Raw genomic sequence first — 25,383 nt, forward strand, 5'->3', positions numbered from 1 at the left:
TAAGTAGCCTTTTTATTTATTTATTTATTTTTTGTTAGTTACGTGCATTTTTTCTTTCAATGTATCAGACCATCATCAATTAATCACGTAGGACCTTCACGCCCCCTGCCATTACACAAGCTAATTTTCTGTCCCATCATCTTTCCTCAGGTGGGAGACGAAGGCGAGAGGCAGGGGATACGACAGGGAGGGAGAGGGAGGAACTGCGGAGAGGAAATGAGAAATGGAAGGAACAAAAGATGGAAGAGGAGAACGGAGGAAAGAATTATAATAAGCAAGAGGATGAGGACATAGGGAAGGAGCAGCAAGAGGAAGAAGAGGAATTAGTGGCCGCCTCCGTCGCCCTTATTTTCCTTAGGTGAGTAACAACCTGTGTGAGGCGACAGGAGGGAAGGAGGTCAGGTACGATACTGGTTACGTTCCTTTATCCTAAGTTGTGCATAATACTGCATATTGTTACTTTTACCGTCACTCATACACATACAACACATACCAAACATTTCACCACCAAGATAGAATGATTACTGAATTGATGTATGCGACCACATACATATATTTTTTACTAGTTGACTGCTATACGGAGATTTGTACTTGTTTATCGTAAAGATGAGATAAGATCTTTTATGAATGCTTCCTCAGAAGGATATGTTCAGGATGGTTGAGGGATGGATGAGTAGGGTAGCATATATTATGAGACAGACAGGTAGCTCATACAAAACTGTACAGTTTAAAAATTATTAAAAAGTTATGCAAAACTATAAAATCATAAGTAGGTAAATCAACACAATCGATTCATTCTCTACTTACATGCAAAGATCCAAGCCTTTACTATAAACTGCAAAGGAATATATTATAATCTCATACACACAACAACAGAGAGCACGCTTAAAAATCTGGCTACAGAGGGTTTTCAAAGACAAAATGATATTGTATAATGTTAGTCATGATAAGTTCTTCGTATTTCATGTTCATAGAGCCAACTCAAGCAAGAATGCAGTAGAGTATACCCACACATGTATGTTGCATAATACTTGTCCAACTCAGGATAAGCGAGTGTGGCTGCATGTTAAAGTAACTGATTGGTGTTTGATGGAGGCAATTTTCTTCCGATTGCCCTGGATGAACTCCAGAATTAAGGTTCAAATAATAAACAGAGCATGCGTAGATGTGTAATGCATCGCTGTTCCTCTACAGAGCCTATCAACTTCTGTTCGTCGGCCCCTCAGAGTGCGTGGATAGAGTGATGTGTAAGGCGAACCTCCAAGCTACTCACCCTCACCCTGCCTTCAACACTACCGCCGAAGACTCTCTTGCCGCCCACGCCCACAGCACCCTGGCCGCCCACACAACAAAACACAGCCTCAAACACGTATTTGCCGAGACGTTCACGTGAGTAGAATGTGCAATAGTTTGTGAGAACAGAGACAACATGAGTATATAAAGAAGCGTTGCGTTCTGTTGTCAGGTGTGTGAATTCATGCATTTAGGTAAATAGTAATATAGCAGATTTTTTAAAGTGTATCCTAACTGCTCAACATCTTTAGAACTGGAAGAAATTATATCCACGCTGTCTACTGAGCTTATTTTATGTAAGATACACCAACACAAGAAGCAGGTATAAGAACGGCACTCTGAAACCAAGACCCAATACTGTATATTCATTGTCCTTTCCTTTCTTTCTTGTCTCCTTACCTCCTCCCCACTACCCTTGCCTTCCTTTTTCCTCTCTTCTGCGTGTCTGCCCTACTGATAGTTTGACGTGGCAGGGAGGCGGTGGTGACGTGGCCCCCGACCCCCTCCGTGCTGAGCCCCTTACTGGTGTGGGCGGGACAGTGGGGTCGCGAGGGCGGGGACTGCGACTCCGTCAGTCCCACTTGCCCCGAAGAGGTGTGGAGGGCGATGGAGCGGGATCTTGAGACCGCAAATAGTGTGGATCTCACCCTTCTACAGGATGGCGAGGATGACCTGCCGGGATACCTGGTGAAACACGCACAGGAACTGATCGACTTAGGACTGCCTCACTTCGCTGTCCTGCCACACATAGGCTCCTCACTATACTGGCAAACCACTCGGCAGTGATTACAGTTCCCAACATCTTACAAGTAGACAAGTAGATGATGCAGGAGAAGATCCATAATAATTAGAAGGGTTGTTAACCCTTTCACGTCTAGTATTTAGGCACTTTCTTTTAACACAAGGCGATTTTTATTTAGCTGTGGGGATATCCTTCCAGTTACTCGTATGTAAATTTGTTCATTGATTAGTAAAATTCATTGTTTATCCGTATGTTTTACTTGGCCTATTTCTATAGCACAGTACAGACTTCTCACCTGCAAATGACCCTCTCGTAATCGGGACAACTCTACAATAGTTAACTCCTGATGATTTTATTCATCTGAGAGTGAGTTATGGCAGGCTGAAGCTGTTGTTTAGGGAGCGTATTGTCAGCTTACATAATCATCATCATTATTTATCATCATCATCATCATTGTCGTCGTCATTCCAATCCTTCTTCCTGCCTAAAAAATGAGATGAGGTGTCTAGTACAACACGATTATCCCTATGGCTAATTCAAAGTAACTAGTGGGTACAATGTGTAAGAAAACACAGAAAAATGTTCAAGTTCTGTATTTCTGTCCGGCTGCACAGAGCCTATCTTCAGAAAGACTGTATTCATCATTATCGTCCCACCTCTTTTGCCCATGTGCATTCAGGGTGAGGTGGGTTACAGAAAGCAAAGAATAGGAAAAATGATGATACGGGGAGAATTAATGAATATCCTTTCTAGTGTAATCGGCCACACACCCATTCATTCAACATTCAAGCCCTGAAATCCACCTCATTGGTACTATTATTATTATCATTATTATTATTATTATTATTATTATTGTTTTAATGTTACTGTTGTTGTTGCTGCTATAATTATTACACACAAACTAGAGCAATACTGGTCTTAGCTTCTGTAGCAATATCAGCCAAATTCCTATTGTAATTTTTGTACTTTTCAGCAACAGCGCACTATGAGGCTGCCACCACTCAAATCACCTTTGTTCTGTTGATATGCATTAGACCCGAGTCAGCTTCCTGTTCTGTTGGAGGTGGTAGTAGAGTCAGCAGTGATACTCCTGATTGCAGTCCACGCCCTCAGCACCCAGCTCAGCGGCCTCTATCAGGAAGTCAGGATTCACACCCTGACAAGAATAATAATAATAATAATGATAGTAATAATAATAATAATAATAATAATAATAATAATAATAATGAACCTGGGAATTGCTTAGGAAATGTAATGTGCATATAAAACATGAAATGAGAATAACGTTTAATACCTGAAAGTTGACGAGGGTGTGAGCAGCTGCGGCGGCCCCCACTTGGCCCATCATGGCGGCCATGCGGGAGGTCTTGGCCAGGGCTGCGGCAGTGCGGCAGACGCGGCGGGCCATCGCCATCGGATCCACCTCCACCAACAACTCCCTCCACATGTCCACCAGTACCATTCCGGCCAACACTGCTTCATCCACTAGGTCGGCCTTATCTTCGTCACTGCAAGAGGGGGTAAAAGAAGAACTACTGCTGCGGCGGCGACGGGTGGTGACGTGGTGGCGGAGGCGTTGGAGGTTGAGCTGGACGGAGGCACGCATCTGCTTGAGGTACTCCAGCCGCCTCCCCATTGCCATGGCGGTGTTGGTGTTTGTCGCAGTCTGAGTGATCGCCGCCTGCAATACAACACTCGGCTCCAAACTACCTCTCACATGGTCAGCACAAGTTTATAGTATTTTATTTCGTATAACGCCGGACGACTTTATTTTCATTTGTTTAGCCATAAGAGCCTGAGTGTTGATACTAGGCAGCATAATTATCCTTTCGTCGGGACATCTCGAGAAGGCCTATTTTATCCTAACCAACACCAGGCGATTTTAATCAGCTGAAAATGAGTCTCTAGGGCCCAAGAGTTAAAGAAGAAAGGGGGGAGGGGACAAAATATCATCCACTAACCCTCTGATTTTCCATATTCTATAATTCCTGCCGCCCTCTGCATCCCCACACCTTAGCCTTCTCTTTGGCACTGACCTCACCCCACCACACGCCATTCGCAGGAAGCACTTCAGTCCGAGGATACATATTTCACTTCATTTTTGCTACCTCCAGGCCATTTTATTCAGGTTAGGGATGATTTTTCAAACTGGGGGATTCGCTATAGACTTTCTTAACGCTATTCACTACGAGGGATTTTCATTAGAAGCAAAATCGTCTGGAGATTGAAAGACTAAAACAAACCACCATATTCACATTTACCTGGTTGATATTAAGATCGTTGTTATTATTGTTGTTGTTGTTGTCGTTGTTGGTGTTGTCGTTGTTCCTGATGTTGTTGGCGACGTTGATGACGGCGTTGATGATGTTGAGGACGAAGCCGAGGAACCCGAAGGTGGAGAGGTGTGGGGACGCGACGCACTGGCCAGGGTCCTCCTCCGGTACCAGAACCACCGGCAGGTCCTCGCCTCCTCCGTCACTGCCACCGCCACCTCCCCTGACGGAACATACAGTAAATATTTGGTGTTACTTAATACCTCCTTTAATTTTTCAGAGTTATATGGGTAATTTTTGGACACTTTGCAGCTTACTCATCGTCGTTTAGGCCTACTTGAAAAATAAGCTTAGGCCCATGCCCGTTTTACTCTAACTTGACCTAAAATTGTCATGTCTCCTTGAATACAGAGTTGTAACAATAGATTAAAATATCATGCTAGCCACAGGATTGTCTTTCCATTGAGCTACGTGAAATAAGCTGCAAAAGGAGACAAATCTGGGTCAAGTTAAGGTAAAAGGAGTATAGTTTAGTTTTATAAGATTTAACTTATTGGATTACATGATAAGATTCTTCGAGTATAATATAGGTTACAAATATTTTACAAACTTCTGGATCCGAATATTCTCGTCAGTAAAGGACGCTCCCTAACACCTCTTCCTATGCGGATTGTTTTTGGTTATGGTTGGCTAATATTTTTTGTACGCTATTTATGCAGAGTATGGCGATATTGGAAGGATTTATGTAACAGAAGAGGTGAGGAAGGTGACATAAACAAATGATTTCCAAAGCGAATGAAGCAAAATAAATCGCCTTGGAAAATGTTTTAGGGAACTTTCTCAACCGACGAGACTACGGGCCCTGATCTTCTAGTCACTACCTACTTTTTCCTGTTGTATCGCCTGGTGTGGGGGGTTCGGGAGCCTGGTGTGAAGAAGCTGGTGTAGGCATTCTGTAGCCCCGCCATGTCTGGGGTGACCATTTGCCGCCGCGCCCTGCACCAAGGTCCAATGAATACACTATATCAAGCCACACCACCATCACTCACATTGTACTTACTCTACACTCCTGCCAACTATTTCTTGTCTTGTCTTCCTTAATTCTATGATGTATTTTCTCAGTTTATTTTTCTTATCTGACGGTACTTTATTCAGTAAAAGAATAGTATGTTGCAATGCAAGGGTTAATTGCCTCCGCCAACGAAGTTGGAAGAGGGTATGTGTTCACCCCTGTTTGTCTTTTTTGTTTGTTTGTGTGTTTGTCCACAAGCTATATAAAAACGTTAGTAATGGATTTCAAAGTACAGCTGATTAAATTTTGGTCGATATAGGAGTTCGAGTCCGGCTTCAGGATTGTTTTTTTGTTTCTTTGTCCACAAGATATTTAAAAAAAATTATTGCCGGATTTCAATGAAATATTGTACTTATGTGCGTTATGGGCCAAGGAAGAGTTGATTATATGTTGCTGGTAACCTGGAGCTCTCTGGTATAGGCGTTTGCAGAGGTATGCGCTCTCCGAGTACGCTTAACTTGTTATGGATGAATCAAACACCTCTAGCCGAAAGGTTTCCCTTAACGTTTATTAAAAGAGAAGGAGAGAGAGAGAGAGAGAGAGAGAGAGAGAGAGTGAGTCACTCGGTTGAAAGAAGCAATATCAAGGTTATCAACCTTAGTAGTTTGAAGTTCAAATAATTTTAAACATGATATAATAAAGAACAACCTGAGTTTAAAATTACAGCATTATGGCACGTCTATGAAACTACTGACGTGAAGTTCTTGGGGGTCTGTGTGAGTGAATCCAGTCTCCATCCCTCTTTGTACGCCGAAACTCTAGCCACGTGAACACACACACACACACACACACACACTCACACACAGTTCTGCCCCATTTGTTCTGGTATGCGTCTTCACATCGCAATACACAGACTCCCTTCCCCCTCCATGAATTTTAATAAATGACAGTACACGAGTTCAAACCATCCATCTGCAATTTTGATACCATAATGCTTACCTTCTGGAGGACCCCGAGGTTAAGGAGGGGGATGCGTTAATGTCAGCTGCCTCAAGAGCAAGTGCGTCCAGCGTGTATGCCTGCAGGAAGGTGTTGGTGAAGGCCGCCACCTCCGCCATGAGAGGGTCGGGCACAGAGGGTAAAGGCACACTGGTCTGGTTCTTCGGCCAGCCTGGGTGAGGATGGGTCATAGGAGACGCTGGCATACTGGTTTCGTTTTGAGGCCAGTGAGGATTAGGTTCAAGGAACATGGCAAAGAGCTCTGGGTGTTTCTAGTAAACCTCTCTGAGCGTAACTGAAAAGGAAAACACCAAAATGTTGTGGAAGCTGGAGAGGAGGAGACAGAGGGAAACTTAAATGAAAAAGAAGTAATTAGAAATCAAACAGGGATCTGGATTGTAAATTCGAACGTAGTGTGTCGTAATCGATGGGAATTTTGGTTGTGTGCTTTCCTTGCAAGTCACGCTCAATGACGAACTGGTGCTGAACACCCGCACGCACAAGGTATCCGTCCCTCCACTAACGTGCTCTCAGCCTCACTGGCCTCATGTGGGTGTTCATGTTGAGGCAGGTGGTCTTCTTGTGTGCCCTGGTTCAGAATGAGTCACGAATTAGCTTTATCTATGAAGAATAATACGCAAACTAGTTAATGAAAATGATGTAGAGGAAATTTGTATTAAGTTATCGCAAATTCCGGTTTTATACTAAGGCAAGGTTTGTATTTTTTAATGAACACTTCACAAGAAACGACAATAAGCCTGGAAGAATTATAGCCTAGGCTGGCAAGATACAGTAGTTCCGGTCCAATAAACAGCTTTTCTAAATGCGAGAATAATTCTTGTATTGAAAAATCCACAGCAAAGTGGTAGCAAGACATAATTGTGATTTTCTTGTCGTTCCGGGGGTCATGATGGGAGGACGGGAGGTTGGCGGAGTCCCATTGGAGCCACGCCTCCCTTCCCGCCCTCCCTGCCGCTCTGGCCTTACACTCTACCACAGACACCTTGCCAACCAACCCTGACTACTAAGCTTCCCTGCTGCGATATTATCAACACACACAACTAGTGAGGTGAGCATTAATGGTGAGAAAGAGTTGTGTGTAACTGAGACTATAGTTCATTTACTTTATCTTAACGGAGATCAATATTAAGGCCTTGCATCCTTTCCACAGCATTTCTTCGTAACTTTAAACATATTTAAGTCTTAATTTCTTGTTACAGATCAGCATTCAATAATGGGAGATGGAAATTTCCCACCTAGTTTTAAAGTGAACAATGTTACTGTGGTTATATTACACGTGATTCATGCTGAGCAAACAATACCCAAGGGATTGTATGCCTTGCCGTAATGCCCTTACAGATATGGTGATGAGGCCGGGTCTGGTGGGGATGCACCTAGTCCTTCGGGTCGCAGCTTCCTTCACTGCTTTTGAGGCACAGCTTGAGGCGGGCGTGGCTGATTTGTCCTTCCCAGGGATCTCAGATGCTCCAGGCAGAGGTCTTTTGCAGGCGGAGGAAGAGGAGGTGAGACGGAAGATGCGTGAAGTGATGGCCAGGGCAGGTTTGGTAGACGAGGAGATCTTTAACGAACATAAGGCTCCGATAAAGAGTAAAGAAGACTTGAAGGGCTTTGCGTTGCATAACAAAACTGAAGTGCAGCCAGTTACCGACTTGAGGCGCAAAGAACAGGACGACTCATTGTTACGACCTGGCAACGGGAAGGAAGCTGGGAGCCGAGAGAAACGAGAGACAGGTGGACTTGACAGAGCAAGGCGTGGCTCATGTCCGGGAGGGATGGGTTCCTATGGGTTCAACTCGTATAATTTCCTGACCTTCATGTTGCAGGTGTTCAACGGCGTCATCAATGCCATCAACCGCATCAACAACAACAATAACAACAACAACGACAACAGCCAGAATAACATCCAGGTGAATACGGATCAGATTTCCAGCAACTCTAACAGTGCCAACTCTGTGCTGGTAATAATTCCCCCACAACGTAGACGACGCCACCTGCTGTCTTGCCGCCTACACCACACCTCCACCGTCGCCCTGAACACGGCGTCAGCTCTCGTGCCTCTCCTCCGTCACTTTGCCGACACACACGGGAGGCTGAACGAGGCATGTCAGCCCTTGTACGTGTGCGACAGCGTCAGGAGGGTCGCTGGCACGGTGGGTTTCCATGCAGTCATCTGGAAGTCAACAGGTCTCACATTCAACATGACCGAGGCTCCGTGTGAGATGCTGTTCCCACACTGTACCTCGGCCATCAGTAATCATACCTCGCATATCTGATATCAAATAAAGAGTCAAAACTTATCAGAATAATATGGCAATTTCTTTTTCAATAACCGGACAAATATCTTGATACCGTTTCAACTTAGTTTACGGTCAAATGTAGTAAAACTGAAGGATCCGCTTGGAGGGTGACCAGAGACCCATTTCAACCTTATAAGTACAGCTCATCGGACTTCATACAGCTGCAACGTAGTATTTCAAGTTGTGTGAGTGGCCCAGATTTGGCAGGGAAAAGCAAGCCGACTATAGTTATCATGTCGACCATCACACATTACGGAATATGGAAGGGGGGAGGGGAGGCACTAACTGTATCGCCGGGTGACTTTACGGTGTCTGCCCCTCAGCCTGGATATACCATTATCTTTTACTTGAAGTGTGACGAGCACGCGACCACATCACCCATTCAAACCGCTCCGCATCTTTGCCCTCATCATCACCATCACCACCGACCGGATTAAACAGTTACAATCGTCTTCCACTAACTCGCTCACTCACAGCCCATTCTTCACCTTCATCCGCCAGACTTGTCACTTAGCACTCACCCTCTCACACACAAGGTTCTAGAGCAAGACTGGGACTTGGCAGATACAGAAAGTTTGCCTTAATAAGAACACCTAACTTTGTACTAACTCACCCGGTTGTAGAATCTAGGGGAACACTAGGACTTAGCAATATAAGATTTCTTTCCTCAGTGTCTCACATACAATTGCTAAGAATAAACCCAAGACCTGATCTTCTTCACATGGCCACACTCAGTCTTGTCTGTGCTCAATTTGTCGTGCTAACATTCATTGACGGAGCCTGGTGTCAGTATGATGAAGCCATGTTGCAGAGAATACGACACGAGATACGAGGAATGTCCCAAGTGTTCCTGGAAGAATCTGGCAGACGGAAGATGAAGGCAGCGGTCAAGGGCGTCACTGAGGCTCCGGCAGAAGGATTAGGTACCATTCCTTAAGCTTTCTTGAGATTTTAAGTTTGTATAAGAGTGTCTGTTTATAATCAATCTTTACTCATTCAGCTAAACTAGAACACATGCAGCCAAACAGAAGTATTTCCGACAATAATTCACTGCTATGAAGACTACTGTAAAAACTACAGGCTCTTGGGTCATACGTTCGTTAACTTGAACAGATTTGCAATATTTCCTCCTCACCGATGATTTCTGCACATCACAGTTTGCTATCCGTTTTTATGTTACCGATGCAAGCTATGCCAATAATAAAAGACATAAATAACATGCAAAATAATTAGCTAAGAAACACGGGTGTTGTGGAGTCTCCTAAACCATCTGAAATAGTTTATCTGGTGTATAAGAATGGCTTATCAAATTGCATAATATTAAGAATACGGCCGAACAAATTAATTCCTGATAATAATTCAGCGATACGAAGACTAAAAATCCTATCGACTACGTAGCGTCATGTAGGCAGGCACTCTATCTAAGCATAGTCTCAATCTTCCTAGGCTTAAACGTAATATTCTTTTTCTTCTGTAGACTCTCATGGTTGGGGAGAGACGAATGGTAATGGAAGGTGGCGGAGAGCTAGCTGCCCTGGTGGAATTGGCAACTTCGGCTTCAATTCCTTCAACCTCCTGACCTTTGCACTCCAGGTTTGATTTTTAATTATGACAAGGGTGAGATTTTATGGTTTAATGTAATTTTGATCTACTTTGTTATCCTTTTATATGTTTTACTTTTATTACATGGTTTTTCAGAGGCAATGACCTTTGAATATTACACTGCCAAGCTGATTTACTCTAACCGATACCTAACGTAACTTAACCAACCTCAGCATAGCCTAACCCATAGTAAATCAACCAATCATTCCAGGTTTTCAACGGCGTTATCAACACCATCAACAACCTCAACAATAACAACAACAACGACAACATCAACTCTGAGAACAACGCCAACAGCAACTTCAATGAGCAAAATTCGAATGTCAACTCCATGTCGATGCTAACAGTTGTGGTACCTGGAAAGAAGAAGAAAAGGGAAGTTTGGGAGAGCACACGCCATCAAAAGTGCGAACCAAATTTAGATGACGCAGAGATACGATATGTAATTCAAGGCACGTACTCGGCAATATCTGACTTCATAAATTTGTCCAGGGATAATGTCCGATGTGGCCAGTACGCAATATGTTTGAATGTCCAGCACAGTTACTCTCGCTACGGCATGAAGGTTCTCAACGAAATATCCCGCCAGAATGATGAGTGGAAATACATTGTAAATCCTATGCTTGAGGCTGGTGACTGCTCCTCATTGTTTCCTGAATGCACGGCTGCTGTCAGTAATTCTTCCACACCGTCTCAAAATCATGTCAAAACCCAGTGAAGTATTCTCAGTGAAATATCTCCATCTCACTAGCTTCGTCCATGCCTTTGCCTGCTCCAAATCATGGTGGTCCGATCTCATGTCTGTTGTGTCCTTCCGCATACCCAGTTCTCTCATATCTAGCTTTCCCTAGGCCACCCTTACCTCCCTATTTATAAAAGGGAATATTTCATGTGTATCTGTATGTCAAAAGGGTCCAGGATGGGACGAAACTGTAGTACTTCACAATAAACACAGCTTTAGTATCTGGGCATAATATCTTCCATTTGAACACCTCAAGACTAAGATTAAGGTACGGTACTAAGGGCTCTATTATAAGTGGCATTGTAGGTCTTGTTGCACCTTTTACTCAGCGATTTGTTTTGCATCTTATACCTCAGTATCCTCCTGCATGTCACTGACGCAAACTATGTCGATATTATATTTATTTAAACAGCACAAAGGAGACTGTTCGGGTGTAATACGAAGAATTAATCGCGTCGTAAAAGGTGCTACGAAGCTTCCTGTGCGACTTAAAGACAAACGTAATTATCACCATCTTAGGATTCTTTTTAGCACCTCTTCCCTAGCGAATTATTTTGCTTGTTACGGCTTATTATTTCTTTGCATGTTAGTATCTCTTTCATTCCGGCGTTGACTGGAAAAAAAAAAAAATACAAGAAAATGTTTACGAATCAGACGCAAAGTTATATTGGTAAGGAGAGCAAGACTTTGGTCCGTATTCCCGTCGGTTAAGGAAGCTTAATTCCTAACACCTTCTCCTAAGATATTTATTTTACTTTTTACACCTTATTGTCCAAATCTGTGATACATAAATCCTTGGAACATTGCCATCCTTCCCATATATAACGTACAAAAGAATACTGACCAGCCATATCCAAAAATAACTAACTAACGAAGAGGTGTTAGGGGGTTTGCTGTATCGACGAGAATACAAGCCTTTGGGATCCAAACCGTCGTGATGTATTCCCGGTTGGCCTCTGAGTGGACGAAACAGAGTATACTTTTGGTAGAAAGTTACAACAGAAGCGTATAGGGTGCAAAGTCAACTGAAACTGGGGATGAAAACAGGGGCATAGATAGAATTTTAAAGATGGGGTGACCAAACCTAGTTATGGGGTGATCCAAAGAGAGTTACGTAAGAGGGTGGTCAGGCATATTTTAGGGGCTGCCAATGTCACCCCAACCACCTCTCTGGTTACGCCATTGTGTGAGAAGACAGCCTTTCTGACGACAGTGTACAAACATGGACCATTAATCGCTCCAGCTTTTAGTCGTGCAACTGTGAAACTCTTCCATGATATTCAAAAACGGTTGCTGGGTTCAGAAGATTGCAGCACTGTGTTTCGAAAGTCACTGTTCACTCACGTTGTTAACTTCCCATTATTATGAGTTAAACTATAAGGACAGATTATCGAGTCTTAAGGGAGCTCAGATATGCAGGTAGGCTATACGCCAATCACAATATAGAGACGTGAACTATTTGTATACCCTCAGCAGGTCTTGATGCGAGAGAAAGACAGCACTACAGAAAATATATATTCAGTAAATTCATAAACAACAGTTCTTAGTGGTTCTCGTGAGTGGCGATGGCAGTTACATTTTATGACTGAGTCCACAACAACATTATCAGGTACTGTAGTGCCTTTATATAACATCGTACTGAGAAGACTTTACAGTATGTTCGGAACTGTACAAGGCATTAGATTAGGATTAAATAAACATAAAAAGAAGACATTAATAAGAGGCAGAACAGTAGGATTAAATAAACAGATGTTAATAAGAGGAAGAGGAATAACAGTAGGATTAAATAAACAAAAAAAGATGTTCATAAGAAAGAGGCATTAGAGTAGGATTAAATAAACGTAAAGAGAAGACGCTGACAGGAGTAAGAGGCATAAGAGTAGGATTAAATAAACATAAAACATTAATAAGAGTAAGATGTTTAGGAGTTGGATTAAATACAGAAGACGTTCAACAGAGAACAATAAGAGACATAGCACTAGGATTAACTATAGAGATGATGTTAATAAGAGTAAGAAACACCAGAACCTTAAAATACAACATTCAAGAGTAGTGTGGCCTGCCCAGTGCTTAGAGCTCCTTTAGGGGGCAGCTATAGAGCGTTCCCTTCCTCTTGGTGCTGCTCTACTGAATATATATTTTTGGTTATTTCATGTCTGCCACCCATTCAGATCCAGTCATGTCAACCGAGTCATTTAGCTTCATGTACTCTCTTTGTTAATGTCGCACTCTTTACAATATATGGCGCGAGAAAACACGGATTAGGAAACTAAACGAGGAAATGCCTCCATGATGAACGAGAAAATGAATTATATTTTAGATTATTATCATTCAGTAAACGTCCCAGCACTCTGAATAAAGATGCCGCTGAAGGCCAAGCAGCAATGTGCAGAATATGGCAAGTAAATATAAACTAGGATACATATTATGAAGCACAGTACTGTAACAGAGTACGTATACTTAGCCTACCCAGGAAAGCGATAACCTATGGGTCGAGGCCTAGGCGATTGCGAGTGAAGGCAGGAGAGAGTGGGATGCTTGGCATAGATGTGTCCTACCCTGAGGTAAATTAGCTCTTGTAGTATCGGATGGACATGCATTCCACTCAATCTTTTGGCATCATTACCTAGTTACAAGTACTATCAGGCCTCCTTCCCATGGATCTGCCATGCCTTCGCTCTGGAAGCTAACAGCAGCTCTGGCGAAATAAACTTACTTTTACAATATATGCACTGCCAATCTATAAATATAATGATTTTCTACCATTTGAACTAATAACGGCACAGTGAAATCTACTCCTTTCGTCGATGTGCATACACTAACTGTCGTCCGTCCTACTAGAACTGTGCTGAGGAGGCAACATTCCTAGGGACCATAAACTAAAAAAAAAAGAAAAATGTGTTGTTATTAATAAATGAGCCTATTTTTAAGTTTTATCTTAAATATTACCTTTTAGTTAATACATCTATACATAGCAATAATACTTGCACAAGGGATCTCTTAATAATATTCAAGATGGCGACGAACGCGGTAAACAAACACCAACTTCCGTCATATTTCTGCCAATTATAAAGTGATACAGTATCTTCTTTAGATGTTAATGTCCCAGAACTTCCGTGCATAGTTCATTCATGTGTGAAGTGGGCTATTATAAAGCTTGTGTGGAAGAAGTGTGCGGTACTAATGATGATAATATTTACTTTGGGATGGTAGATACTAGAAATTTAATGATCTAGCCCACTTTTGATGGTATCCTGTAATGGTGTTCTTTCTCAGAATAAGTCTAGAGTCTCATCCGAATGAAGTACTGTTGCACTTTTGACAGGGTTTATGGCAGCACTTCAGAAATGAATATTATAATTTCACTTGTAGGGTTGTAAGTTAGCGTAGGGTAAATCACTTTGACGCAACATCTCTGCATTTTTCTAATTGATAGGAAGTTACTCTGGAAGCTACTGATCTCTGCCTCGCACAAACGATTTCATTGTATTTTTTCCATCATTGATGACTAATGATCATTCTAGAAACATTTCCACTGTGCAGTTAATTATCTTTTTATGGCAACTGTGCCAAAAGTAATTCATGGCACAGTAGGCATGTTGCTACGGTAGCTAGCGACCTTTCACAGGCTGATTAGGATGAGTTAGGTTAAATAGAAGTTTTGGTAAATTTTTACTTTTGCACCAAATTCATCCCAAGAAAAGCTACCAGTAATGGCCCCAGGTCTATAATATACCTATAAATCTGAAATAAGCAAATTTTCTTCTTTAAGGATTCTGGAGAATTTAACCATTTCTGAGGTATTAACTGAATTAGCATCTGTACAGTAGGTTGGTACAGCAGCTACCATTTATTGGAAGTCAGTGAAACATTCAGTTAATCTGTAGCTTAATGTAGTTTAGTTTAAGCAACAGACAAACGTTACCAGTTCTCTTCTTATCCTTACAGTTTGTTTTCCATATTTTTCTGATTGTTATTATGGTGGTAATTGCTTTGTTGTGATTTTAGTTTCTCTGATGTTTTTTTCCATGGTTTGTTCTCTCAGTGCGTGTTGTTTCTGGAGCATAATGGTGGATACTTACTGATGTTACTCAGGTGTACCAAAATTCATTTTGTTTTCCATTTTGGTGTGTTTGGTTAAGTTACTGTTGGTTAGGTTAGGTTAGGTTGTGGTTAGTGTACAGTATATGAGGTTAGTTTAGACTGGATTAGGTTATATTAGGTTAGTAGGTTATATTTTGTTAGGTTAGGTTAGGCTAGGCCATGAAAATATAAAGTTAGACGAATGATAAATTTCAGTAGATTTGAAAGGGTTTTAGAAAGCCTGCCATTATGGATGAGAAACATGCATGAGTGAATCAGAATGAAAATTGATGAAAATGTCATGGGAAACAAAATCACCAGTAAACATTTACCACCATAAGAATTATTAGAAAAAATATACCTTTATAGAAAACAACCAGGGAGATGACAAAGTGAATCGGTAAGATGTTTCTCCGGCTTAAAGGAAACTGTATGTTTATGGTACCACTAATCTGACCAAAATTCATTGTGGTAGAGAAGCTGTGTTTGGACATTAAACTGCACTGATGTTTTCAGTGTGTAGACACACTGCTGTGGCATCCGAGGCAGACAGGTTATCAGTAACAACTGTTGCTGCCAAAGTTAATGTTCAAGGGATGTTTTACTTTTGTAAAATGCCTGTAATTATCGAGAAAATCACCTGTGATATAGAACAGTGTGTTTTCATTTGAGGAAAAATTATTACTTTGCGGTTACTGACCTGCCTATTGGGCATTTTTTATTTTTTTATTTTTTACTTACCAGCACCAGTTATATAAGTTACAGAATTCATGTTGTATGGAAATTTAGTTCAGTAAAGCTTTGGCCAATTTCCAGGTGCTTCCTTTTTAATGTTTTTCAGTGTTGTCCAGACTGAGGGAGTCTTCTCCATGAATTTTTTTCATTTTATTTTATTTATTTATTTATTTTTTTGCAGATGTTACCCATAGTAGCTATTTAGTGGATAAGGAAGGGAGGGATCTCCAGCTCATAGCATCGTCATCTATGGCATCTATGCTACTCTTAAATTTAGGTACCTGGGAGCTAAGTTAGGTTAGGTAAAATTAAGCTAGGTTAGGATAGGTTGGGTTAAGCAAGCTCATTGCAGGTTGATTATCTGTAGTGCAATAATTCCCTCCCTATTACCTGTTGTAATATAAAAAAGAAAAATAAGGATTATAAATAAAGAACATGGAAATATGGTAATTCCATCTGAATCTCCAGCTCAAAGTCCCCCATTTGACTCCTCAGCCTACTACGGTGCATCAGGCCTACAGCCAGGCCAGAGTGCCCATGCTATGCTTGCAGCTGGGATAAAATGAAAAAATTTCCCTCTCGGGAAATCCTTTGGGTACCAGTAGCTATTTCTTACAAACTTACCCAGCCTCACTTTCCATTCTGTCACACTTGTTCCATACAGCCACTTGCTGATTAGGTCATGCCCTCACTCTATAGCAATAAAGTAACAGCAGCTTATTAATGCATGAATCAGATTGTGAAATAATAAAACAAACTAACAGATGCAGGTCTCTTCTAAATTTAGGGAGAGGGTGGCCACTGTCACCTGCTGTCTAAATTAGAATGTGCAGTGTAGATTGAGATGGGGTGCACATTACCCTCGGAAATCAGATTTTGTGGATTTTAGTGCAAGACTTCTCAGGTTTTTGCAAGTCATAAGCTGTACAGTACTCTAGGCAAATGTGCTTTCTCAAAGCAATGCATGATAGGCAACCAGCCTGTATAATGTAGATGGGATAATGGATAGTACAAGTTGATAGAGACTTCCTTGGCCCCCACTCTGTCTTTTTTTAACGTGGTGCTATATGAAGCATTTACAGCAGAAAAGTCATAGAGAAGAATCGCAGTATTTCATTTAGACATCAAAAACATTTTATAAATTGTATTTGATTATGGACTGCAACTTTAATGTTTTGGTGTATTTGATGGCTTTATTAGATTATATACATTATCAGTTCTTAGTAAGATTTCCATCACAAATGAACTTTAAGCCCGTTCCACATGGAGGCCGCCATTTTGGTCCCCTGTAAAGATGGTAGGGTAAGTTAGCTGAAAACTGTAGGTTTAAGACTGGCAAACAAAACATCACTCAGCTCTTTATGTTCTGTGCCCAGCCCCGGAGTGAATTCACATCCATCTGAACAGCAAACCACATCTTTTACAACTTGATATTTCCCTTTCTTAAAACCTGGAACTATGTGAGGCACCGTACTGTGCTTACAGAACCACGGGACGCAGTTAGAGGACTTGGCCAGTTCCCGGCCCCCTGGCTGTCTCAAGGTCTTCATCCAGCGTGACTACTCTGAAGGAACGTCAGTCAAATTCCAGACAAAGTTCCCACCAGAGCTAGAAGGAAAAGTGAGTAAAATCATGGGAAATTGTTTATAAAGGATCCTAACCAGTCTTTATTAATATATAGCTTGGCAGGTTTAACAGTTACAGCAGCCAAATCATCAATATTTCAGACTACATCATTTTTGTGTCGTAAGTAAGCTTGATATCCCATAGTTAGATTATGTTGTTTCATTCTCAAAGAAATTGGTTGAATTACAGAAGTACCACAACCAAGATATTTTTCTTTATAATCTTGTTTGAAATGCCAGTTTCATTGTAGTGGGTCAAAGTGCTTCTGTACAGTAGGTTGAAGCTTGTTAAGGGTTTATATTCAAGGGATAGTCGGGGTTTATTGCTCTCATAATGTCTCTTAGGTGTGAGTGAGGCTGTGCATCCTTGCCTTAAATGTCAGGATTGAGTTACTGAGACCCAGGTTCGTACACTGTTAATGGGGCAAAAGGGAATACAGTAGACCCTAGTTATCCACGGGGGTTAGATTCCAGAGACCCCCGCGGGAGGCAAATTCCACAGATACTCAACTCATCACAAAATGGCATATTATTTCCACATAAGCTAAGCACATCCCTGAAAAAATAAAAACATACTTTAAAATATTACAAATACATATTAATACTCACCGAAAGACTGCGTGTTCTCTTCATAACCTTCGTACAATGATGACGATTGCTGTATGACGATGATGATTGCTGTATAGATGACGATGATTGCTGTATGATGACGACGATGATTGTAGTGCAGTTCCTACAGTTCCAATGTGGTGAGGCGACAAGATGTGTGGCGGCACTGTAGGCAGGCTGTGAGTCTAGTCTGACTCTTCTGACAGGATGCCAGATACACCTTACTCTCTCTCTTTGGTTTAGAAGGATTGCTTTTATCATTTGCTTGTTTCTTGGGAGCCATTTTTCACGTACACAATAAAGTACAGTAGAGTTGTAAACATGAGACGGGCGACGACTACATAAGTAACGAACTGATTGGTGTTTACAATGAGACTGGCAGAGTGGCGGGAATGCCCGTGGGTGCAGGTATGTTAACTGTTGCTACAAAAGAAGTGCGAGTTGTGCGCCAATTTCAAATTAAGTTACAGTGTATAGTACAGTATTAAATTAAGTTTGATCCACGGAAACTTAAATCTGCGGATGCAAATTCCGCAGATAAGAAGGGTGTACTGTATAAATAAATGCATTAGAGAAAGAGAGAGATTATAGATTCCTAAGCAGTATGATGGATAATACTGTATAGTACTGTGTCATAAGGTACTTGATATATAAAAAATAATTTACGGTGTGTTGCTACAAAGGATGTGGAGGTATGAATATTTGAAATGGTTATGTATAACAAGTAAAACATTTGGACCTACAGTACTGTATATATGACTCACACTTACCTTACAGATAGAGAAGTCTGCATTTGAGAACACAATCAATGATATCAATGGGATGTTTGTGGAAGCAGAGAAAATGTCCTGCGGAAGGTACTGCGAAGGTTGCTTAGGCTGCCTAACTGCCTACCTTGTCTTCTTCTGCATGGAGACACATTACGAACAGGTTGGTCAGAACACTTGTACCTGTATTCTGTGCCCGTCACACCCATTCACCATGGAAAGCTTTAAAGATAACACAGTTTGGCACAGCACATAATCATCATCATCAGCTTCTCACAAAAATATAGATAGGTTGGTAGTATCCAGAAATAGGAGAAGGATAGCATAAAAGTAGGAGAACTCTCATCTTAGTGCCTGTTGAAATATGCCTCATTTCCATTCACCTGCCATTTTTAGCTCTTGATTATCCATTACTGCTTTACAAATATATACGAGATTGAACCATTCCCATGACTTCCCAGTGGGAAAATAAAGAGAGGAGGGTGCAGTGCATGACATGTGCATCTTCATACAGCATTTTACTTCATCCATCCGTTTTGGTCTTGTCCATTCAAGACTGTAATTGTGCTGATTTGCAGAACCAGTTTATCACTTATTTGGGTATTTTTCTGATACTCCTTAACCTTTTGTAACCTTTGTACTTAATTATTTATTCAGGATATTCTCTGGTTTGGTTAAATGAATCCTGTTATTGCTTTTTCTTTCACATGAACATAAATTGGCCCTATAAGATTAACCCTAGGAAAAATTTGGGATCATATGTGGTATGACATTTAAAGCAAAATAATTTTTGGTATGTTATTCAGTGGTTTTATGTATTTTTTATTTATGAATTAAATTTTTATAATGAATACAGCACAGTGTGGAGTGTACGAGGTGCTACCCAAATGTTCCTGAAATTTGAAAGCCTGGCAGAAACCACTTTTCATATGGTGTGTGGATGCTAGGTGGCAGAGCTTGCACCCTTTGTATGTTAGTGTGTGACATGGTGGGTGGCTGTGTTCGGTGCATGTGTGTGTTTTTTTGTTTTTGTGTTTGGGTTAGTTTGCGAATGTTGTGATGTCAAAAATGGAAGATGTGAAAAGAAATACGTGTGTGCACCAAGTTTTGTGTGAAACTCAGGAAGAATGCGGCAGAAACTCTTAAAATGTTGACACAAGCATTTGGTGCCAGTGCTATAGGGATTACACAGAGGTACAACTGGTTTAAGCATTTTAAAAAGGAGGAATGTCAACAGATGATGATGCATGTTCTGGTTGCCCTTCCACCAGTTCAGCTCCTGATGATGTAGCCAAATTTCGTGCAGCCATCCTCGAAGATCGCAGGAAGACGGTCCACTTGAAGATTGCAAGAGGACAATCCACGATGTTTGTGACATTGATAACCTGTCGTATGGAGCTTGCCAGTGCATTTTGTCTGGTGATGTGAGGCGAAAGGGTCCAGACAAATGATGCACAAACAGATGGGTGCTTCACCAAGACACTGCACCTGTGCACACAGCCCTTATTGTTCAGCAGTTTTTGGCATAAGAGAAAATGCCGGTTGTCCGCCCCCTTCCCCCCTGGCTTATTCACCAGATTTGGCCCTCTGTGATTTTGTTTCTTTCCATCCATCCATCCATCCATCTTCCAGTCCTATGTTGCCCCTTGAGGAGCGTAAGAGCCCGGGGCTAGGCAAATTGGCCCTGACATTCAAGATGAGAGTGACCAGCCTCACTCATCTCTGAGTGGCTGAAAATCTAGCTGAAAGGACTAAGATTTGACATGATTGAGGAGATCCAGGAGAAAATTGTTGAAGGTCTTGAACAAGCTGATGCCCAAGGACTTTCAGAACGCATTCTGATCGTGAGAGAAGTGCTGGGATTGATTTTTGCACGCCCAAGGAGACTTCATTGAAGGGGACGGTGGTGATTAGGACTTGACGTAAGTTTTTTCCGTCTTAAGTCAAATTTTAGGAACTTTTGGGAAGCACCTCATACAGTTCTTTCTAGTCTCTGTATTCAGACATCTTATCCATACCATGGCTTTTATAGTACCAGCTACCTGGAGGGTCTGTTTCACCTCTTTTCTTATTGTCCTTCCCTTCAGAATATGAGCAGATTTTCTGGTTCCCCTCCGTCCTTTGCACGATAAGTTCAGCAAAGGTCATTTCAACTATGATAATGCAGTTAACAAGCTGTAAAAGATCCTGAGAATGGTTGCCAGCATGAAGGAAATTTAAATACAAGACTGAGAATTTCAGTGGAACTAATCATACGATGTTGTGACATGATCCAGTCTTAAGCCCTAAAGCTTTCTGATATTGTTGCAGATGATGAAGAAAGTTACTAAATATGTAGCGGAGCAGAATGAGCGAATATGGAACCCCCGAGGCCTCCTTCTCACCAATCCTATTGAACGTGGGCTGAGAGTTGTATCCTTTTATTGTTATCAGATATATACTGGTAGTCTTTCCTCACAGGGAGAGTGAGTAGTAAGTAAAGTAATAGCTTAGATGACATTTGTCTTGTGGATATTCTGAATACTGGTACAATAATTTTAAAGATTTTCAGTAGGGCAAAACTTACTGATGTAGTATTTTGCATAAGGATTATATATTGCATACCTTCATTCTGTGCTCCTCAGAATCTAATCTTGGCAGAGTTCCAGCATATGAACTTGCATTATTTGTTGGCATAATCCCATATTTAACCATTAAGGTAAGTAGGGGAAAGCTCTTTAAGAATCATTACAGTATATGAATTTGTGTTGTTCCTTGAACTGGTATATTACCATGAATAATTTGCTGTTTATATTCCATTTCATCCTGGTAGTTACAGTGGGATTGCTGCTTGAACAGTTTTTAGGACTGAGAAAATTGTTTGCATGTATGATGTAAACTGTTTGGAACTGCAAACTATTGGGGAGCTGAAATTATGGAACCTTCGGTGACGTTTCAGCTCCAGATCTTTGTGTCCTGCAGTTATTACCGGTACCACACATACATAACACTTGGAGCAGAATTTGAGCATCCAAGCTACAGTCTTTAGTACATTGGGTTATAAAAGTGAAATGAATTGTCCATTGTGGTGGGATTGTTTGTGGGCATCCTTTATGGGGTTAATGAATCTGGCTGTAGATAGACAGGTAAATAAATAGTGATTGCTTGTTTCATGAATGTGATTTGGAATGTATAGAAACTCATCGGCAAGTTTTTCAGAGCCATCTACAATATGTATGATGAAGCAAAAGCATCTGTGAGAGTGGATGATGTATCATATTCAGCCTCACTGTTGGATTGAAATTGGGTTGTCACTTTATGTGGCTGTCAAATTTTTATGTGGATGGAGCAACAAGAGAGCTGAATGTGGGGATGCTTGAAATAGGTTTGTCACATCAAATGTCTGTAATTTTTTATTGATGGAGTAATGAGAGAGATGAAAGCATGGATGCATGTTAGGGGATTGATGCTGAAGAGAGGAAGTAAGGGGTGGATTCTGTTCACATATCCATTTGCAGAAGATGCATTGCTAAAAGCAGATGTGGAGTGGAAGTTAGAGGATCTAGTTGAAAACTTTGTTAGTATGTGTGTGAAAGATCAAGTTTAAGTCTTAACATGAGTGCATCATCATTGTCATCATCCGGACCTCCTTTCCCACCCTAGGGCAGGGTGAGGAGTAGCAGTGTCCATACAGCCCAAATTTTGCCCAGTCCAGTGGGCCAATCTTCCATTCACTCATCATTCAAGCCCCCAGAATCCTGGCTTAATCAGATACGCCAAAAACATTCACCACGGTCTGTAGCTTCACATAAACATATCCGATAGAGTCAGTCCGGACGCTGCCACGTTAAAAGGGGTGCCAAATCCCAGATCATGCACTTTTCCTCACAACATTCATCCAGCCAGCTCGATCTCTTGTCAGTTCCCTAGCCTCACCAACTTCCAAATCTCTCTTCCTCACACACTCATCCACCATATCTCTCCACCTTCTCCATGGCCTACCTCGCCTCCTCCTTTCTTCAAATTTGCTCAGATATACCTTTTTCATCACTCTATTGTTATCCATTCACTCCACATGATGATTATCATCTCAGTACACTCTCATCGATTCTGGTGTCCACCAACATCCTCACTTCACATCTTTCACGAATCACATAATTTTGTATATTATCCACCCTCTGTACTCCACATACATTCCTCACCAGTCCCATCTCCACTGCTTTTACTTTTGACTTTTCATTTTCATGCCACACCATTGTCTCACATCCATATGTTAAAGTTGGCACTTAACACTTTCATGTAAGTCTCATGCAGCTGCAACACTCAAGCATCTGTTTCTTATCAAGGCCTTCATTGCACCAGCTACTTTTCTTCTTGTCTCTCTACTTTCAACTTGTTTTGCACATTTTCCTCTCTTTTCTGTCACTGTACCCAAGTATTTGAACTCTCTTACCAATTCCAGTCTCTCTCCATGCATTGTAACATTGCACTGGGAGTCACCTTCTCTCTCAGTAACCTTCACTTTACCATTTTCTACATTTACTCTCAAGACACAACTCCAGCAGACATCAGCAAAACTCTGCACTATCCTACCAAGTTCTTGTCCAGTATTTGCAAGAAGTACTGCATCATCAGCAAACAACAAATGAGATATTCCATCCATCACCATTTATTACCAACGCCATTTCTCGCCCCATTACTCATGTTTTTACTTCTCTCACCACCCAATCCATATATATATATATTGAACAACCACTGGGACATCACACAACCTTGTCGCACGCCCACACTGATCGTGAACCATTCACTTAGATGCTCATTAACCCACACACATGCTTCACTACCATCATAAAAACTCTTGATGGCACCTAGCAGCTTACCATCTACACTGTACATATGCAAAACTATCTACAATCCTTCTCTGCCCACTTTGTTGTATGCTTTTTCCAGATCCATGAATGCAATAAACACCTTATGGTCCTTCTCATAAGTGAGTGTAGAGAAAAGTAAAATGGTGATGTTTGAAAGAGTCACAGAGATGAAGTATGGGATGGGATTGAATGGTACAGAAATTGAAAATGTGTGGGCATTCAGGTCCATTGTCGGTGCTGTGAACAAAGGTGGTAACATGAAAAAAAAAATAATAATAAAAAAAAAACTAAAAAAAAAAAAGGGCTACACAAGAAAAATGCAGTGGGCATACAAAACACAATGGTAAAATGGAATAAAGTCATGGTAAAATAGAGTGAAATCATGGTACAGTACAGTAAGCTAGAATAAAATTAGCATCAACGCTGAACAATTTGACCATCCTTCATCAATTTTACTCAGGATCTCCTGCTTCTCCGAAGTCAACGCTACCCTCTTCCTTTTCCCTGATGGAGGGGCCATCATCACACACCCTAGGAAGAGAAATGCAAGGAATAGGAAGGCCTGAAGCAGTTAGGAACAGACACAAAAGCCACCACATGCGCTGCCATAACAACTGTCGGAGAGGAGCTATTCACTAGAAAATCGTTGAGTGGGAACTGAGAACAATCGAGGGAGTCTCTAGCAGGTGCTGGGTAAACTACAGAGCCAGATGATTCGGCACCACAGGGTTCTTCCTGCCCAGCTGAGCGAGAAATGTTTGCATTGCCAAAATTTCCACCCAGATGCAAGGATTTTGTTTGGAATATATAAAAAAAAATTTGAATAATGGTTTTGAACAGCCAGATCACAGTGTCTGGGTAATGAATTGTCAGGGTAATGGACGTCTGGATAATTGAGGATTTCCACATCAGGTGGCTCCAAACTATGTGATAAACCTACTGGTTTCCTGTAACCCAGCAAATGCTGGGTGGTAACCATATAACCAAACAACAGTGTGATGTGGAGCCTACTGTGGGGTACCTCTGTTAATTGGGAGAAGAGATGCAAATGCAGCGTCCATCTGGGAACCAAACCTTCACACTTTGCGAGGTGTTGCTTACCACAAGGGAACATAAATTGACCTCATGGGATGGCCCTGCAGGAGTGATTCCATGTGCCTGCAATTGATGGGTCTGCATGGCCAGACAAACCAGGGTTACCCAACAACAGCATTATGTCATATAGCTATTTCTTCTACATGCTGTATTGAGGTCAACATAATCTTTATGGTTGGAATGATTAGATTTTTACTAGCACATTAAGTAAACACATTAAATCAGTAAAGGTGTATATTATGTTAATTAATGTGTTGGTTATGAGTTCCTTAACTTATATCTACAGATTGAAATTAGCTTACTAACGGAACCAGCCACCACGAGATCTCAATGAAGAGTGTAGCTCTGCTAACCTTCTCTGCTGTACAGGACTTGTAATTCCTTCACCATCGCCCCTCATAGCCATCACCCTCATTGTTAGTGATCATAGTCCATACACTCATCCACCTGACTTACACCACATTATATGAGATATTCTATGTAGAGTTAAGTGATCGTGCCGTTGCTCATGGAGAGGAACGGTCCAACCAGTCGTCACAGCTGAATGTTGACATGTCTTGCCTTTCACCTACTAAGCAGTCTAGACCTTAGAGTACTCTCACCTTGATGTGTTTACTTGTGTACTTGGGTGTAGCTTG

At 41.4% G+C, this 25,383-nt stretch overlaps 3 protein-coding genes across 3 annotated transcripts; 2 read left to right on the top strand and 1 right to left on the bottom strand.

Annotated features, from left to right (window-relative positions):
- Positions 1 to 3,110: 3,110 nt before the first annotated feature.
- On the bottom strand, positions 3,111 to 6,880 carry LOC145400226 (uncharacterized). The gene is made up of 6 exons (XM_080272740.1): positions 6,844 to 6,880; positions 6,320 to 6,491; positions 5,194 to 5,304; positions 4,282 to 4,531; positions 3,330 to 3,701; positions 3,111 to 3,191 (listed from the first exon to the last, which is right to left on the bottom strand). Exons 1-6 carry the CDS (start codon positions 6,878 to 6,880, stop codon positions 3,111 to 3,113), a joined length of 1,023 nt encoding a protein of 340 aa, XP_080128866.1.
- Positions 6,881 to 9,358: 2,478 nt separating this feature from the next.
- Positions 9,359 to 10,957, top strand: LOC145400227 (uncharacterized). The gene is made up of 3 exons (XM_080272741.1): positions 9,359 to 9,560; positions 10,115 to 10,230; positions 10,451 to 10,957. The coding sequence occupies exons 1-3, from the start codon at positions 9,359 to 9,361 to the stop codon at positions 10,955 to 10,957; spliced, it is 825 nt and encodes a 274-aa protein (XP_080128867.1).
- A 3,039-nt stretch (positions 10,958 to 13,996) lies between these two features.
- LOC145400228 (golgin subfamily A member 7) lies at positions 13,997 to 25,117 on the top strand. The gene is made up of 5 exons (XM_080272742.1): positions 13,997 to 14,011; positions 17,285 to 17,419; positions 18,811 to 18,963; positions 21,111 to 21,212; positions 25,032 to 25,117. The coding sequence occupies exons 1-5, from the start codon at positions 13,997 to 13,999 to the stop codon at positions 25,077 to 25,079; spliced, it is 453 nt and encodes a 150-aa protein (XP_080128868.1). The 3' UTR covers positions 25,080 to 25,117.
- The last annotated feature ends 266 nt before the right edge of the window (positions 25,118 to 25,383 follow it).

This window comes from Coenobita brevimanus, chromosome 51 (assembly GCF_032717465.1).
Source record: "Coenobita brevimanus isolate Jiangsu-jjx chromosome 51, ASM3271746v2, whole genome shotgun sequence".
Lineage (NCBI taxonomy): Eukaryota > Metazoa > Arthropoda > Malacostraca > Decapoda > Coenobitidae > Coenobita > Coenobita brevimanus.

Bases quoted from the DNA above. Each gene is read 5' to 3' on its own strand.
- LOC145400227 (XM_080272741.1), top strand. From the start codon at position 9,359: ATGGCCACACTCAGTCTTGTCTGTGCTCAATTTGTCGTGCTAACATTC. The intron at 9,561-10,114 runs GTACCATTCCTT...TTTCTTCTGTAG, and splicing joins GGCTCCGGCAGAAGGATTAG to ACTCTCATGGTTGGGGAGAG. The intron at 10,231-10,450 runs GTTTGATTTTTA...CAATCATTCCAG, and splicing joins TCCTGACCTTTGCACTCCAG to GTTTTCAACGGCGTTATCAA.
- LOC145400226 (XM_080272740.1), bottom strand. From the start codon at position 6,880: ATGAACACCCACATGAGGCCAGTGAGGCTGAGAGCAC. The intron at 6,492-6,843 runs GTTAGTGGAGGG...ATCCTCACCCAG, and splicing joins GCCAGTGAGGCTGAGAGCAC to GCTGGCCGAAGAACCAGACC. The intron at 3,702-4,281 runs GTGGTTTGTTTT...GCGATCACTCAG, and splicing joins ACCAGGTAAATGTGAATATG to ACTGCGACAAACACCAACAC.
- LOC145400228 (XM_080272742.1), top strand. The intron at 17,420-18,810 runs GTGAGTAAAATC...CTTACCTTACAG, and splicing joins CACCAGAGCTAGAAGGAAAA to ATAGAGAAGTCTGCATTTGA. The intron at 18,964-21,110 runs GTTGGTCAGAAC...ATATTGTTGCAG, and splicing joins TGGAGACACATTACGAACAG to ATGATGAAGAAAGTTACTAA.